The following is a 19,093-nucleotide window of genomic DNA, read 5'->3' on the forward strand; positions in this document are numbered from 1 at the left end:
GTCCGTTGGATGTCTACTGGCGTGCCAAACGCGCCGAAGCCTCCTTTTTTCAAGAATTTTCTTGCGCATATCAGTTGAAACGTTGATAGGCCTATGAGTATTTTCTTTTAGTTGTGGGGTACTGTTCCAGCAGGCTTCCTGTAGTAATTGCGTAAATTTTGTGGTTCCGTCTTCGATGTCGTCTGGGGATTTGAGAGGGATTTTTAAATCCAGTTGATCTTCTATAATTTCTCGAAATAGATTCCAGTCCGTAAATTTGTTATAGAGTGTTGGCTTTTTCTTGAATTTGATGACACTAGCACTAACTGTTAAGATAACAGGAATATGATCCGATGATCCATCCAGGCAAGACTCTATTTTGAAATGTAATCTTGATAGACCTTTAGTTATGAAGAAGTCCAGCACGTCTGGAAGCCTATTTTGGTCAGTTGGCCAATATGTAGGATCAGAGGTAGACATAGTGCTAAGATGATTCATGTCAATGCTTTTCTTGAGCTCCCTACCTCTAGTTGTAATCAGTCTTGATCCCCATTGTTCATGCTTAGCGTTCCAGTCCCCACCAGTTATAAATCGGTAGCCCAGAGAATTTAGATACGTAGTAAACTGGGTTTCAGTGACCTTATGTTTTGGAGGGCAGTAAACAGAAGAGATATTGATATCGCCCTGTTTATCATGAACAGTGACAGTTGTCGCCTGAATTGCATCAGTCCTATATGCGATTGATTCATTATGCTTTATTGAGGATCTGATGATTACAGCTGTGCCCCCATGCGCAGTGCCATCTGGGTGGTTAGTATTATAAATATTGTAATTTCTTATTCTAATTAAACTATTGCTGGTGAAGTGTGATTCAGATATGAGTAATATATCCAGATGGTGCAAGTTTAATAGTGTTTCCACTTCACTTTTGTTGGGAGACAACCCGTTAACGTTCCAGGTCGCTAATTTTAAGGACGTAAAGATGTATTTTTCACTAGGGTTGTTATGAGACCCAGAAGGGTGCTCATTTGTTGTAACATTAAATCTATTTTTTCCGATTGTTTTATGAACATGTTTTCAAGTTTTTGGATTGTTGATGAGTTATCGAGGTTTAGTTGGGTCGGTTGTAGTTGATCTCTGGTATTAAATTTTACTATGTCTGCGTAACTGTAAGTTTTCTGTATATTTGTGTCTAGCTTTGTGCTTGTAGTCTGTGAATTCACATCACTTTTGGACTTATTTGTTTGCAAGGGGTTTACAGTTGAATTTGGTCGCAGTTTAGAATGTCTTTGGTTCCTGCGTATTGATATTTCTTTGTAGACTTCACATCCTTTATAATTTGCTGGATGTGGTCCGAGGCATAGTGCGCAAGTCGCTGGCGTAGTTCGATCAGTTTTCCGACAGTCTTTTGTCTTGTGCGATTGACCACATTTGACACAACGGTATGGCCTCATACAATAGTTCTTAGAGTGACCATACTGCTGGCAACGCTGGCACTGGACTATTATTTGGCTCTTTTTGGGATCCTCTATTTTAACATTTTGATGATATATGTATTTGATATCTTTTGCGGCTTTGTTGTTCGGTCCAGCCGTATATACTTTTGTACATAATATTATATTATTGCTTCCTAAAACCCGTGTTTGCATAATTATATCTACCAGCCCCATATATATACAGTCCTATATTCACATTTTTGGTCCTTCTCCCATAATTTATTAACATATTTCTAAATTTTAAATTCACAATTTTATAAATATGGAAGCACGGTCGGGTCGTAAACTAGGATCGGCAAACCCTCGTACGGCAAAAGCGTTGCCATTGTCATTACCGGCAGAGGAAACGCAATCTGATGCCCGCGCCACGGCGCTGGTGTCGACCGTACCACCGATCGCGGTTAGTACTCACAGTACATCGGCCTGCAGCCGCTCATCTGCCACGGTACGTGCTAAAAAACTTGCAGCTCAAACACAGCAATGCACACCGCCTTGCACAAATTAAAATGGAGGCGGCAGAAGCTCGTCGTGCTAAGTTGGAGGCGGCGAGGAAGGAATACGAAGCAGAAATTGAAGCAATCAGTTCCCGGGGCAGCCGATTTGGTAGTCGTGCTAGTGTTCATCGTAGCTGCTCGGAAGTTGTGGACAAATGGTTAGATAACAATAATTATCCTATTTCGTCTCAATTTCTTAATAATCCGCAGATTCCTACGGTAAACACACATCCCCCTACTGTCACCTTAGTTGAACCGATCGCTGCCTTAGTATCGGCAGTAGATAAGTTGACAGATAAAATTACCGCTCCGAAAGGGATTAATATAAAACTTCCTCATTATGATGGAAAGTCCCCTACGGAATGGCTTTCTTTTAAACGTGTGTTTCAGGACACACAGTCTGGTTATTCACCAATAGAGAACTTAGCTCGTCTGAGCTACACATTACGAGGTATCGCGCGAGAGACTGTTGACAAGCTCTTAGTGACTGCCCGAGACCCAGATATTGTTATGCATGCGCTCGAGGTTCGATTTGGACGACCAGATTTAATTATATTACAAGAACTTTATTCAGTAAGATCGTTGCCGAGGTTAGGTAACGATAAAGATTTATCAACATTTGCTAGTAAAGTTCGTAATTGTGTAGAGACTCTACGATTATTAGATGGCGGTGACTATATAAAATCACCTGAATTATTTAATACATTATTATTAAAACTACCTATTGTGTTAAAAAGTAGATGGTATGATTTTGCTATTTCTCATGAATATAATGGTCAAAACAAGCTAGAAATGCTCGCTGAATTTTTATGTCGTGAGGTTGAGATTCAGGCTAAATTTGGTGTCACGGATTACTTCAGTTTAAACACAACTTCCAATATTGACAGGCATAAAAAACCGGAACGAGTAAATGCCGCAGAAACATATGATTTGCTGGAGCAGTCATCACAAACATCCGAGACGGGTTCCTGTATTGAAACATCTCTTACAACGGCTGAAAATTCATTAAAAAATTCATCAAAACCAATTTGTGTATATTGTAAAGAATTTCACTCATTAGTCAATTGTAGTAAGTTTTTGGCATTGACAGTTCATAATAAATGGCATTTCGTTAAAGAAAATAAATTATGCCAGAAATGTTTAAAAAGAGTTTCACATAATTATAATACTTGTCGTACTAAAGGACTTTGCAATAAAGCCGGTTGCACACATAAACATTACAAGTTACTTCATAATCCAAATTTTATTAATTCAGCAGCTAATATACAGGTATCTGAAGAGTCAAGTCGGCCAATGTCACATGCAGGTAATGGTAATGCAGAGCAGTCTCCGTCGGAATTGGTAACACAGACGTCTTCTGTTAGTACCACTACTTCTTGTAAGCCATTACTAAAGGTTGTCGCTGTCACAGTATCTGGTCCCGCGGGTTCTGTTGACACATTCGCGTTACTAGATGATGGGTCCACGTCTACCTTCATTGACTCGGAAATTACCTCTCAGATTGGAGTAACGGGTACAGTAGAACAAATTGAACTGCAGTGTGTTGGTGGCTTATCAAAACAGTCGCAAGTCGAGTATATTGACTTTCAAATAAAAGGAAAGAGATCTGCCGATTCCTTTGTTATCAAACAAGCTAGATCTATTAGTAACCTCGGACTGGCGAATCGAAATGACAATAAGAGTGATGTTCTTGCATTCCCATATTTGTTAGATATAGCTGACGAATTATGTTATAATGCCAAACCTACCATTATAATCGGTATATAGATAATTGGAATTTGTCTGTTTATGTGTTGGATAATATATTAATAAAATAATAAATTATAACAATCATATATTTTCTTATGTCATTAAATTTTAACTTTTTTTTTTATTTATTTATTTGTGGCCAGCAATAATTATCATAGTCCACAACATACTCGCCGCCTTTGCAATTGCTTATGTATATTGCAAAACACAAACACACAAAATTGAATATAAACTTAAAGATCTAATTTTTGTGGTATTTTAATAGAACGACCACATCGAGTCTGCTGTGTTTCTAATTGAGGTGAAACAGGATCAGTCTGTATAGGGTTAGGCATTGGAGAATTTAAGGGTACCTCCAATGGAAATAAACGTTGTAGTGGTCGAATCTTTTCTCCCATTGCAGTTTTAACTCGTGCTACTCGAACAATGCCGTCTGCTCCTGGAAATACAGCCGTAACTACAGCAAGTGGCCAATCTACACGTTTAGATTCTAGCTCGACTAATACTATATCGCCTACTTTAATAATTCGTGATTTATTGGACGCAAGTTGCTTTAACAATGAAAGATATTCGCTGCGGAATCTAGATTTAAAATCTTTGCTTAATTTTTGTAAATATGTAACTTTCGTATTTAATGTATGAGCGTCAGCTTGATCTAAATCCACAGTATCATACTGTTTTAAATCCTGTAGAAACATTGCTGGCGTAAGTGGTTTCAGATTTTCAGTATCATCTGCAATGTACGTCAATGGTCTGTTATTGATGATACATTCTACCTCACACAAAATGGTTAAGAGAGATGTGAAGTCTAGACAAGCTTTACCTAAGATTCTTCGTAACATTTCTTTTATTGTCTTAATCATGCGCTCCCAAAACCCTCCCCACCACGGAGCTTGAGGGGATTGAACCGCCATTCTATTTTATGAGATGTCGTCTGTAGTGAAACCCTTTCCCAATCAATACTATTCAGAAGGTTACTTGTACCACGAAAGTTCGTACCATTATCGGAGTAGACAGTCTTAGGCTTGCCTCTATGCAATAAATCTACGAAAAGCCAGCATAAAATCTTCCGTAGATAATGACTTACATAATTCCAAATGAATGGCGCGATAAGATGCACAAGTAAAGACTACGATCCAGTGTTTCTCATTATCTCGGAGATATAATGGACCAGCAAAATCTACCCCAGTAACATCAAAGGCAGCACCGCAATTTGTACGACCAATTGGTAACGGAGCTGGTGGTACAGAACATCGACGAGCATTATAACGCTTACAAACAACACATTCACGCACGATCCTTTTACATATTTGTCTGATTCCCATGACCCAATAAAATTCTCTAATATTACTAATTAATAATTGTGAACCAGCGTGACACAACTCAATATGTTTATGACGAATCAGATTTTGAACTAATTTATTTGATCCAGGAAGTAAAATTGGAAATATAAAAGTATCTGTGTCGTCTCGTAGTGTAAGTCTTGTTTTGACACGTAAGATTCCATCTTCGTTCGATTTAACTAATTCCATATTCAAACATTTCATAGTCGATTGTATGTCATTGAAATGTTCATTTTGAATTAAAGCAAATAAACTTTTTTCAGCCTTTTCAAATTCACAACTCGATAAGTTTCCTTTCGTTCTTGTACTAGACTGTTTTAAACAATTTTCCTTAAAACGTATACACCAACCTATCATACGAACCGTTTTTATATACTTAGAAAAATAGGTAAGTCTATCCGAAAACATTACCACTTCTTCTGTAACTAAACAATTAACATTTATTTCTTTAATATATTCTTCTTCGTTTAGTTCTGGTACAGAGCATGGCCATTCATCTATATTATTTCGTAACCAAGAAGGTCCTTCCCACCATCTACTATTAAGTAGGACTTGAGCATTACAACCACGAGAGGGCAAGTCTGCTGGATTAAGGTGACCTGGAATATGACGCCAGTCTTCAACATTCGTCTTATCTAAAATTTCTTTAACTCGGTTATGTACAAAAATATTTAGTCCAGATTTCCTTTTAATCCATGCTAAAACAATACTGGAATCTGTCCAATAATATTCCTTCAAACGTTCCAAATTAATCGATTTTTTTGCTTCAACTGCCAATCTAGTAGCCAAAACAGCAGCTATTAACTCAGATCGAGGCATAGTCACTGCCTTAGAAGGTGTAACTCTGCTTTTTGCTATGACTAGTTGTACATACACGCTGCGATCAAATTCTGTTCGTAAAAAGACACAACCTGAATAAGCTGATAGACTGGAATCTGAAAATATATGTAAAGATACTGAACAAAATTCAATACTAGTCGGAAACAAATGACGAGGAATCCGGCATTCCGTTAAAAGATTTAAATATTTTATCCAATTTTTCAAATCATGTTGAATTTCCATAGGAAGCGGTTTATCCCATTCCAAACCTATTTTCCAACATTTTTGTATGAGTATTTTGGGAACTATAGTGCATGGACTAATAAAGCCTATAGGGTCGAAAATGCTCTGAGCGATAGATAATAAAGTTCTTTTCGTCATAATATTATTCTCATTCATAGAAGGAACCTTGCAAAATAGTTCATCGCTCCGTGGGTCCGTGGGTTTAGTCCTAAAACAGACGTCACTGAAATAGTATCATCTGTTATTACTGGTCCCGTTACCCAGCATCTTAGTTCAAATTTACCCTTATGCATAATTTCCTTTGCCTCATTTATAAATTTATTCATACTTTCTTCATCTTCCACACTTACTATACAATTATCACAATAAAAGTTAGATTTAAGTTTATTAGCAGTATCTGACTCATATTTTTCTAAATGATGATTAATTGTAGCCATTAAAAAAAAAGGGCTTGTAGTTACGCCGAATACAACCCTTCTATGGCGATAAGTGACTACAGTCTTCTTTTCCTGATATATATCACGCCACCATAAAAACTTCAAAAAATTGCGATCTTCTTTATTAACTGATATTTGGAGAAAGGCCTTTTTAATATCTGCTACTATTCCTATAGAACCATGCCTAAATTTGATAAGCAACGATGGAATTAATTCAATATAATTAGAACCTTTTTCTAAACACTCATTCAATGACAAACTTTCTTTATTAATACATGCAGAAGCATCGAACACGGGCCGAATTTTTGTAGTGAGACTAGACTCGCGAACTACTGCATGGTGAGCAAGATAGTGTCCTGAGTTATGATCTGGTTCATCAACGACTTCTATAATAGATGAATCTAACCACTCCTTAAACTGTTCATTATACTCTTTCATAATACCTAAACGAGACAAACGTATAGTGGTAGATTTTAATCGTTTTAGAGCTAGGTCGTAATTTGAGGGTAAATTTATAGATATATCCTTCCAGGGCAACTTTACCTCATACCTATCTTCCTCATTAATGGATATCGTATCTTTAAAGAATTGTAATACTTCTTTTTCTCTCTCTGTCTGTTTTCTAACTTCCGGTTCATCTTTAATACCTATAGTTTCTAAACTCCATAGGTCCTCTAAGTTAAATGTACAAGATAAACTAACAAGACTTTCTTCAGCAACATGAAACATATTAGATATTGGGCCTTGTATTGTCCAACCTAGCTTAGTTTCCATAGCAACAAGATTACCATCTACATTTATCATACGCCCAGTAAACAAACTACCTAAAATATCGGCTCCTATCAAAATGCTCACTTCATTTATATCATCAACTATATCATTTAATACATTGCTTTAATGTTACATTCGTATGTATTAGTAGGATCTTTAATAATAAATTGAAATACATTATGTGGTTCCCGTTTCGTAACTACACCGCCGAATAAACTGTGTGAAATATGTACCTGACCACATGGTTTCATTTTCAAATTATTTACCACACTACTTTTTATATAAGAGTGTTGAGCACCCGAATCTAACAGAGCTCGTACTATCATGGTTTTATTATTGTACCACAAATTAATTTTCAAAGTTTGTAATAAAACAGTTGTATTAGTCGGGATCAAAGAAGACTGATTAGATAGAACTTGTGTTTCAGAGCTATTACTGCATTGAATTTGCGAATTAACTATTTTATTATTATCGCACATTAAAGTATAATGCCTCTTTGTACAAATAATACATTTCGGGAATTTCCTACAAGTTTTAGTTATATGTCCCGATTTTAAACAAATAAAACAAGCACGCTTACCTTTTAAAAACTCCTTGCGTTGATCTAAATTCATTTTCATAGCATTCGTACACTCGGAGCTCACATGCGATGGCTTGTCACAGAAAATACAAGGCTTCACGATGCTAGGCTTAGAAATATCATAAGTATTATTGTTACTACTACTAGAACTATCTACACGTGTCGTTAAGCAAGAGGCGGTAAATTTTGAAGAACTACTCTGACTATAAGCTAAATGAGATATTTTAATACGTTCCTCGCTCTCTACTTCTTGCTTAATGAAATTAAGAAGGTCATTTAAAGTGTCAGACTGATCCTTTTTACTAGATTGAGTTCGTTCCCAAATACGAAGCAGTTCTATGGGCATAGCGGACTCGACTAAAGGACGTAACATAGACGCGTATTTATCTGTAGTGACATTCAAACTATCTAAAGCATGCAATTGAGTTTTAAGTTTATCATATAATACTCCAATTGGCGTAGCACTCCCTCTTGATTGATCCAGAACTAGGGACAACAGCTCACGAACATATATTTCAATTAAAAGATCGTCACGACCATATCTTTCTTTTAGTTGTTTTATAGCTTTCTGATAATTAGCACTTGAAGGCGGAAAGCTTTCTACTAGTATTGCGGCAGGAGATCCTGGTTCCATCGATTGCAGCAGGTACTGGAACTTCATATTATTATCTATGCTGGAATCTTCATGGATCTTTTGGAACATCCCCCAGAAGCCTATCCACTTCTTCACATCACCATCATAACGAGGAAGCTGAAGCTTAGGAAGCCGCAAGATATTTTTTACAACGGCATCCTGGGCGCAACTCTCTTGAATTTCACTTCCAATATTACTTTTGCAACTGTTCGTAATATCAAATGCATTTTTATATTTCTTTTGCATCAAAAACCATTTATCATCATACTTCTCAATTGATATAATATCCTCTTCATATTCGCTTTCGTCTCTGTCTACCAAATCTATCCATATATCTAATACTTTATTGTTAATAGCAGACAACTTTTCATATTTGGCGGTAAGATTAGCGAAATTGATTTCGGAGGCATCTTTATCCTTTTTGACTAAAGATTCTTCTAATTTACTTACTGCGCTACTAAAGAATCTTCGGGCCAATTTTCTCTCCTCTATAGCTCTCTGCATATTGTATTATACTGCACGGTCGCCAGTTTATGTGTTGGATAATATATTAATAAAATAATAATTTATAACAATCATATATTTTCTTATGTCATTAAATTTTAACTTTTTTTTTATTTATTTATTTGTGGCCAGCAATAATTATCATAGTCCACAACAGTTCCCATGGCAGTAAGACAGGGAACTAGTTCTCAACCTGTTGCCATTCTTACGGTACTAGGGTGAGTTCTTTTCGGGTTTGTAGCGAATAGAACAAATACTGTTCATTTTGTAAATAATGTATGTGATTACGATTTAGGTAGTGACAAGTTACGAGTTGTCAATAATGCAGTTGCCAAATTAGGAGTTAGTTCAAATAAGTTACCTTTGCGTGAACCAGATCTCTTGAAATCTTTTCTTAATATTGTAAATCGTTTTTACGAGGAGAGTGTCATAATTAACGATGACATTAAAGCAATATATCCTCAGGTTAAAATCCACAACGTATATTGTGATGCGCAACGTTTTACTTGGAGAGACAGTTCTAAAGAACCATTGAAAACCATCTTATGTCTTCAATGATATATGGCGCTGCATCGAGTCCGTTCACGGATTTGTTAATTAATAATAAATCTCGTTATCAGTTTCCTAGAGTCACACACGTCATATTTCATGATCATTATATAGACAACTACATTACGAGTAGGTATAGAGTCTGTTAAGAGATTTACTCGTTTACTAGCTGTTATTCATACATATTGGTAGGTTAATTTTGAGATATTTGATGAACCAAGCGTGCTGTCACTGATATCAAAGTATTTGTGCTTTAATCATTAGATGAGTTTCATGTAGAAGTAGTTAGCGCACCAGTACATGCACTTGGTTTATTATGACTCCCAGGGACGAGTTTATTGACTGACAATACTTATCTTCATTACTTTAATAGAACTATTTGAACTAAATTTAAGTACATAGCTGCATTAAAGCCAACGTTCATCAATTTTTCACATTTACATTTCTTACTCATCTGTGCCAGAACATTTTAGTTGATAGTTTACAAAATTAATTATAACCGCAATTGCGTATAAATTGATTTTTTATATTGCGACTGCGTAGTTTATGTTTACAATTTATACTTTTAAAATACTTGATATATCTAAATTAATTAAATTAAATTATTGTATTTTCTGTCGTTTATAGATATTTTCATTAATGTAACGGCACTAGCTTCGCGCGTTAACGTCTTATATTTGGAATACCCTGATGGTTGAAGATTTAAATATATTTGAGATAGACGTCATATTCAATATTCAAGAAGATGCTTTTAGTAATAAGATTGCTTGTGTTGCTGACCACTGGCCTCTTAAACCTCAAAGTTAACTGTATTATCTCCACAGAATGGTCCTGACACACACTGTTCGTATGTTATTATAGCTGTCTTAGATGTCAGCGACGAAGTCAAGTTTTCTCTTGTTTTAGATAGAGAACATATTAGTAGGTACATACAGATGGTTCTCTGAGTTATGAAGGCAAGAGAGCGATAAGCAACTCCAAAGGTAGTGATCATTACAACATTAGCGGAGGTGGACAGCCTTATCAACAGATTTTTGTCCATGCACTTACATTTTTGAAGCAGTTTCTTGGCAGTCCGACTGAGATTGCGATTTCATTTCACACGCTAACTGGAGGATTGCAGTATGCTTAAGCTTTGGAGTTGATGGGTGAGAGAGTGCTTCCCAAGACTATTATCTCGTCATTCAAACTCAAACTCAGATTTAACTACCACTATTGGAGACATTCTTATAATAGCCGATGGAAACTTTCCCCGAGGTAGATGGCCCCGATGACGTGTGGTTACTTTTTCCCAGAAGAATAGGCTGATGTTCAAACAAGGATGTTCAAGCAGTTGAAGAAACACTAAAACGTTCTTTAAATAAGTTAGTGCCGATAGTGATGTCATAGTTCGTACTTCATATAATTTTTCTTTATGTATAATGAATTACCCAGATTCATTTACTTTTCTTTTAGTATCATTGTTTTGTCATTGTTCCAGTATGAAAGCTAATTTAGTTTAGTTCACTAAATTGAAGACTCTTGTTTTTTTGATCTTTAGACTATGTGCACGACGCACCTCTTTGTATATTATTTATGTATTTTGTCTATTATTTTATATAGAAAAATATATATGACATTGTCATTCTTGTTCTGCTATTGATTATATTTTTGTACATAATATTTTATTATTGCTTCCTAAAACCCATGTTTACATAATTATATCTACCAGCCCCATATATATACAGTCCTTCGTTCACAATTATGTTTTTAAATACAATAGAAACAGTGAAACTCATAAATTCATACAAATGTTTAAATGCTGCGAGGAATAGAACTCACGGTAAAACGAAAGCAGATTGTGCTAAATGGCTAGACCACCGAGAAATTCATTAGCGGGGATTAACCCACAAATGCTTGTGTAGTTAGTTCTTTCGGTTAGTTTGGATCCTAATCAATCCCATATTATAAAATATGTCTCGACTTACGTTGCGTATTATCAAACCCTAACATACCGTAAGTACGAGGACTGCCTGTATTATACGTACGATTCGCCATTGCAACTGTTTAATAGTTCGTACATCACTGCAAAATTGTAAATTTTAATCTATTACAATCGACCTAATTGAAGACCAAGGGGGTCTACAATCTTTTTTATGTAATTGGGATGCAATATTATGTATATTGTACAATAATTTCCATGTGGCGTCCGGTATAGCACTTATGCTTTGCCATTTGGAAGGCATATAATGCATTTTACCCTGATATTTACTACCTTATCACACACTACAACCCAAGGAATAAAATATCTTAACTTTATTTATTAGTATACCTTCATGGAATGTCTATCAAACTATCAATATTGAACAGTCTACTCTAGACACAATAATAAATGACATAACCAATTGCATTTCAATAAACGTAATATTTATTTATTTACACTCTAGTACTACATCTATAATAACACAAAACTTACACACGAGGATAATATGTGGTCTCAAATTTCTGTTTATGTTTTGGATATGGCCTGACTGCTTTAGGTATGTATGGAGGAAGATGTTCATCTAAACGCCTTTTGAATGGATTAATGTCTAATTCAAATGGCCTTCGTTTTGCTTCAAAGAACCTAGTTTTGTGTTGAATTTTATAGATTCTTTCCCATAAATATATTTCAGGTAACAACAAATGTTTAGGTCTGTTTGAAACTAAATGCTTGTATCTTTTTTCTAGCCAACATCGTTTATTGTCATCTTCAATATCAGCAACTACCTGCTCCTCTTTCCCCAAATATGGTTTCATATCATACTCGCGCTCTTCTGGTGTATTTAAATAAAATTGTACTAATATTTTTAGGACATCTTCATTAAGACCTTGAACTCTCCCATTTTCTATTGTTTCATATAATTTCAAAGGTTTAGTACCAAAACAAATATTATGTTTGGGGTTTTCATCCATTTTTTCATTGTGCATAACAATTGTATTTAGTTGGTAGGCATAAAATGACCACAATTGGCCATCAGTTATAACTGTTTGAGTTACTAAGGGATAAGTCAGATCATTATAAGTAGTGAAGCCCTGGTAATTAGCTTGAGCTAAAAGCCAACCAAAGCTAGCTAACATAGCTTGACAATTTAAGGCTTCTAAATTATCTTCAGCACCAAATGACACATTTCTGTCTAGAATATGACCACGCCCATGAAAAGATAGTAATCCAAACTCATCATGATCACCAGGCCAATAACCTGTAATTTAAAAAAATAAGTTATTAATACAAGGAATTCAAGACATACCTTAAGAAATAGAAGGTGGCTACACTGAACCATCTTCTGTCAGTAAAACAGAATATGTTTTACTGGATCATAATGGATATGTGCACCTTCCTGCGTTAATGCTTTATGCTGGACCAGTGGAGGGTGATAAGATGACCAAGATATCAGGTCAGTTAGTCCAGAATGACAAATTCAACAAGAATTTATCACAATGGTTTACAGGTTTCACGTGGGTCAACGTGATATAGTAATTGCTAGCAATGGGGTCAACAGTCCACATTACCAAACTTCTTTCCCCCAGTTAAAATATATTTTCAATATGTATAATCAATACATACTATATAATAAAATATAATAATAATAAAAGCCTTTATTTACTGTTAACATTACATTACAAATTTACAGCAGTAACTGCGGTCCTGTTAGTCTATGATTTTTTTTCCCACATCAATATACTATATATACTCTATACATAAATAAAATTTTAGTTGTGACTTCGTCCATTTAATTTTAGTCACAACTAAAATTAAAAGGTCACACACTAAGGAGAAATATGAGATTATGAGATGGATGAAAACTGTAACTGAGTAGATTCCTAGTTATAAAATGAAACGAAAAAGAGGAAGACAGTACAAGAGATGGTCTGATGACCTTAGAAACATTGCCGGCCCAATGTGGCTCTGACTGTTCTGCAGAATTAAAAGTAACATAAAACATATATAACTAATGTTTCTTTTATCTTTTAAGTAAATATTTTGTTAGCTTGTATAATTATGTGTCAATTAATAAAGGCTTTGAATTTGAATTTGAACTACATGCATATGAATATAAATAAGGTACTTACACCAAAATATTTTTTTTTATAATATTTGTCTGTCTGTTTGGACTAATCTCTGAAATGGCTGGACCGATTTTGACGGGACCTTTATTGGCAGGTAGCTGATGTAATAAGGAGTAACATAGGCTACTTTTATTTTAGAAAAATAAGGATATATTCCATGCAGACGAAGTCTCGGGTACAGCTAGTCTAAAAATATATATGTCAAAGGTGACTGACATAGTGATCTATCAACGCACAGCCCAAACCACTGGACAGATCGGGCTGAAATTTGGCATGCAGGTAGATGTTATGACGTAAGCATCCGCTAAGAAAGGAAATAAAAGTAAATCCGCAAAAACTATACCTAATTAATAATAATACATCTTAACGCGAGCAAAGCCGTGGGCAAAAGATAATAATAGATATAATTACCAGGAATATTTGTTCCATGTCTGTTTTCAGAAAAGTAACCTATTGTTTCAGGTCTATATGTAAACTTAGGTACTTTGTATTCTGGCTTTTCTGTCTCACTGTACTCTACAATTGGTTTTAATGGTAGCTGGCTTCTTATTGCTAAAAACGGTGTTCCTGAAGACAATACATATATTTAGTAAAAATAACTATTATTCCATTATCTTATAATGCATTTTTTGTAAAACATAGATCCATAATGAATATATTTTAACTAAGTACATATAAAAATATTATTAAGAATTTACATACCTAAATATTGTGCTGGTCTATCAACAGGATCATGAAGATGATCCTTTAGCCAGGGATATTTTTGCCTCCATTTGATTACACTAAATGGGACATCAACTCCACCAACAAACCAAAATGCCTCATGACGGGCATCATAATCAACCTGAAGTGACAAGTAATTGAATAATAATGAAATATTTGATTTTAACATAGCAATTTAAATTGGATTTACATTATGAAGAATATGTTTACATTGTGAAGTCAACCCAAAATTGGGATTTCAAAATTACATATATTCATTGTAAATAATAAATTTAGTCTATAAGAATATGAAAAATAGATTGCCAGACAACTCTATCTATAATAAGAAGAGTGTAGAAATGGTATACCACCATGGGTGGTGTAGTGAAATTTGAAACAAATAACATATCTAATGAATATTGGATTGTATGTAGATTGTAAATGCAGACTCACACATGCTTATGAAACCAAGTATGAGTGGCTCTACAAATAAGTTTGTAATTTTAAAGCAGAACATTGATATGCAAGGCATATCATGCCTGGTCGAGGTACCACGGATGCCATTTTTGCACTACGCCAGCTGTGCGAAAAATACCGGAGTGTAAATAAAAATTTGCATATGGTATTTGTCGATCTCGAAAAGGCATACGACCGAATTCCCCGTCTAGTTTTGTGGTGGGCCCTAAAGAAGAAAGGTGTACCAGGGAAGTATGTAGATCTGATACGTGCCATGTACATTCGGTCTAACACATAAGTCCGATCGGCGGTAGGTGCCTCCGATAAGTTCAGTGTGGCGGTAGGCTTACACCAGGGTTCGGCTCTAAGCCCTTACCTCTTCCTCATTGTAATGGATACTCTGACATCGGACATTCAGGACGAGGTACCCTGGTGTATGCTGTTTGCCGACGATATTGTGCTTGTTGGTGAGGATGGAATCGAGGTCCAGAGTAGACTAGATAGATGGCAAGAAAAACTGGAGAGTGTTGGCTTGAAGATCAGCAGAACTAAAACTGAATACCTATTCTGCGATTTCGGCGGTCTCTCCAGTTTCAAGCCTATCTATCTAAACGGTGTAATGCTTCCGGTCTGCTCCGATTTTCCGTACCTCGGTTCGGTTATTCAGAACAATGCCGACATAGACCGCGATGTAAGGCACAGAATTAGTGCGGGATGGATGAAATGGCGACAGGTCTCGGGAACGATATGCGACCCCCGAATGCCCTTGAAACTAAAGGGTAAAGTTTATAAATCTATCATAAGACCTGTCATTTTGTATGGATCTGAATGTTGGGCCGTAAAGGGGATGGACGAAAGGCGTGTGCATGTGGCAGAAATGCGAATGTTAAGATGGATGTGTGGGGTTACCAGGAATGACAGAATAAGGAATGAGTATATACGAGGAAGTTTGAAAGTTGCGCCGGTTATAGAAAAGTTGCGAGGTAACAGATTGAGCTGGTATGGGCATGTTATGCGGAGGAATGAGGACCATGTCTTATGGAAAGTGTATAATATGAATGTGGATGGATGTAAAGGGAGGGGACGGCCTAAGAAAAGATGGATGGATTGTGTGAAAGATGATATGAATAAAAGAAGAGTATGTTTAGATATGACGACTGATAGAGAGCAGTGGAAGAGAATGACATACTGCGCCGACCCCAAATAATGGGATAAAGGCAAGGCAATGATGATTGATATGCAAGGCAATGTACACAAAAATTATATATACACATTAAAAATATAGGATTGGACTAAAAGATTTGAAGGACAATTTTATTAAATATTGCTATGCATTATTACAACTCTCATTGTGTGACAGTCCTGCAGAATGTGGGATGATTGAAAACTGCAAGTATATGCTAGTCTTCTGGTCAGTCTTGTTGGTAAAAAATTAACATACCTGAGCAGATAAATTATGGCTAGTTTTATCTGCAAGGTTATTAGAAATAATCCTGTTGATTTGTCTTGTTAAAACTTTAGCAAAAGCATCTGACTTTTGTGATTTTAAAGGGTTTCCTGGTGTCACAGCAAAGTTACGTCTGAAATATTTATAATTATAAGAGGCCAGTTTTTATAACTCTCACTATATAAAAAACTATAAAATTTATTTCAACCTTATTTTCCTAAAATGTAAGAAATTAGAAATATGTCTATATCAAAGAAAACTTAACATAAGTTATTATAAAAAGAGCAATATAAACTTGAATATAATTCGTGACTTCAACATAGAACTATTACATACTGCATAAATAACTATGTAACACTTACTCAACCCCCTCATGCTCTATACAAATAGCATCCTCAATAAGACTTTTTATTTCTTTCACTACTGAATCAGCTGTCAAAGCTGTTTCTGAGTAAGCTTCAGGAAGTTTGTCTATTGGTACAAAATGACTTCTTGTATAGCACTGTATCATTGGCATAGCATTATAAGGTATTTTATTTTCATGTAGCATGACACATTTCCAACCATAATAGCGTGGCATATTTAAAGCTATCTGTTTTTCCTCCACTGTATTTATATTTCTAATATTTTCATGAAGTTTTTCTCTTTCTCTTAATTTCCGGCCTTGGAGTGATGTATCTACTATAGCAGGATATTCAGGTATTTCAGTATATTCATTTTGATCGAGTATTGCGGGTTGAGAGTACCCGCGTACAATACATTTTTCAAGTTTTGGATATATTCTATGAATTTTGAATAAATACATACTTCCTGAATATAAAATTAAACAAGACTATATTATTGTAAAACTGATTGCTGATAATTTAATTAAACGACGCTTTTCAGTTTATATAATTCCATGAAAAATAAGAATAACATGCACTTCTCTTATACTCCCTGACATTTCATTCAATACAGTTTAGTTTTGTCTGTCAGTGTCAATTTTTTGACTGAGTTTTGACACTTGTCACAAAGAAAATTTACTACTTATTGGGAGGTATATGTAGGAATATATTTATAATCTGAAGTTTAAAAAACCTTTTTAGGAAGTACTCCAGCATTTTAGCATTTTACACAAATTATATGAATAAAAATATTTTTTGAAATTGGTAAAATGATGTTAGTCAAGCAGTTACCTCTATCACGTGGAAATTATAATAAACAATTTTCTTACCAAAATAAAAATAGATAAATAGAAGTAGTAAAATGCAGTGTTTATCAGTGTAATTTATAAAACATAATATTACATTTAAATTTCATTAAATACTGTGTTAAATGGGGAAATTAATTCGTTGAAACGAATCAATACCATAGGTGTATATTGAATATATAATATCTGGGTATATCAAATGAACCATCCTAAATATATAGTATTTTTGTTCATATGATAATGATGTGATTTTTAATAATTCTGAATGTATAATAACTATAAATTTAGCACTTTAATAAGTTTTAGCAAATTTTATCTGCCAATATGAAGGACGTAGCAAAATCACGAATTTAATTCTGGTCACACTGCATTATTAATACTTGCCAATTTTTAATTCTAACCAAACAATTACCTTTTAGTATTGAAAAGCTTGTGCAATAAATCATGGATGACGACATGGTATTTGATCCATCTCTAAAGAAGAAGAAGAAGAAGAAAACTGGTTTTGATATGGATGCTGCACTTGCTGAACAGGGCGAAAGCGCAAGCATGGAGGTACCAGTGGAGACAGGTGACGTAGACGTGCCTGAGGATGATAACCTTGATTTAGATAACTTTGGTAAGAAAAAAAAGAAGAAAAAGAAGACATTCTTCAATTTGGAAGAAATAGAGAACGCTTTGCCCGAGACACCACCTACTGAAGAACCAGAACCCCAGGAAGTTGAAGATATTGATGATCTGGACTTAGATATAGATTTCTCAAAGACGAAGAAGAAAAAGAAGAAGAAAAATAATCTTGATGAACATGTAGTCGAAGATGACAATAAGGGGGAAGATCAGGAAAACATCGAAGATATACATGGAGACTGGGTTGGTAGTGATCGCGACTACACTTATGACGAATTGCTTGAGCGTGTATTTGACATCATGCGTGAAAAAAATCCAAGCATGGTGTCTGGTAAAAAGCAAAAGTTTATTATGAGGCCTCCTCAAGTTGTACGAATTGGTACAAAAAAGACCTCTTTTGCAAACTTTACAGAAATTTGCAAAACATTGCATCGACAGCCAAAACATTTATTAGACTTTTTATTGGCAGAGTTGGGCACTAGTGGTTCTGTTGATGGTAATAGTCAGTTAATCATTAAGGGTCGTTTCCAGCAAAAACAAATAGAAAATGTACTCCGCCGATATATCAAGGAGTATGTAACATGTCATACATGTCGCTCACCAGATACAATTTTGCAAAAAGATACCAGGTTGTTCTTCTTGCAATGTGAAACTTGTGGGTCTCGTTGCTCTGTGGCCAGCATCAAATCTGGGTTCCAGGCTGTCACTGGTAAACGTGCTGCCATTCGTGCAAAGACTGCATAAAGTAGTGCTTAGTTATAAACTAATTTTACACATGAAGGTCTGGGGTACATTCAGTTACGATTATATTTTATTGTACCTTTTAGCATCAAAGCCTATAAACCCAATTGGATGTAGTGCAGATTTTTCTATAGGTTTCTTTTACTTTTACTACAAAGCACCATGTTGCCTGTTTATAAAGAGAGTCATGCCTAATATTGAGAGAGATTTAGGGTGTTATGATGATGTATCAAAAGTAATCAGA

The 19,093-nt window shown here is 35.1% G+C and overlaps 2 protein-coding genes and 1 pseudogene across 2 annotated transcripts; 2 read left to right on the forward strand and 1 right to left on the reverse strand.

The window, feature by feature from the left end:
- Positions 1-1,639: 1,639 nt before the first annotated feature.
- On the forward strand, positions 1,640-10,095 carry LOC131849530 (uncharacterized; annotated as a pseudogene).
- A 1,893-nt stretch (positions 10,096-11,988) lies between these two features.
- Positions 11,989-17,223, reverse strand: LOC131849545 (large ribosomal subunit protein mL65). The gene is made up of 5 exons (XM_059199632.1): positions 16,655-17,223; positions 16,287-16,425; positions 14,390-14,531; positions 14,099-14,254; positions 11,989-12,819 (listed from the first exon to the last, which is right to left on the reverse strand). The coding sequence occupies exons 1-5, from the start codon at positions 17,095-17,097 to the stop codon at positions 12,050-12,052; spliced, it is 1,650 nt and encodes a 549-aa protein (XP_059055615.1). The 5' UTR covers positions 17,098-17,223; the 3' UTR covers positions 11,989-12,049.
- Positions 17,224-17,833: 610 nt separating this feature from the next.
- Positions 17,834-19,046, forward strand: LOC131849504 (eukaryotic translation initiation factor 2 subunit 2). Its single transcript, XM_059199587.1, has one exon. It carries the CDS (start codon positions 17,926-17,928, stop codon positions 18,850-18,852), a length of 927 nt encoding a protein of 308 aa, XP_059055570.1. The 5' UTR covers positions 17,834-17,925; the 3' UTR covers positions 18,853-19,046.
- The last annotated feature ends 47 nt before the right edge of the window (positions 19,047-19,093 follow it).

The sequence above is a fragment of the Achroia grisella genome, unplaced genomic scaffold (genome assembly GCF_030625045.1).
Source record: "Achroia grisella isolate CSIRO2021 unplaced genomic scaffold, CSIRO_AGI_Agris_v1 utg1111, whole genome shotgun sequence".
NCBI lineage: Eukaryota > Metazoa > Arthropoda > Insecta > Lepidoptera > Pyralidae > Achroia > Achroia grisella.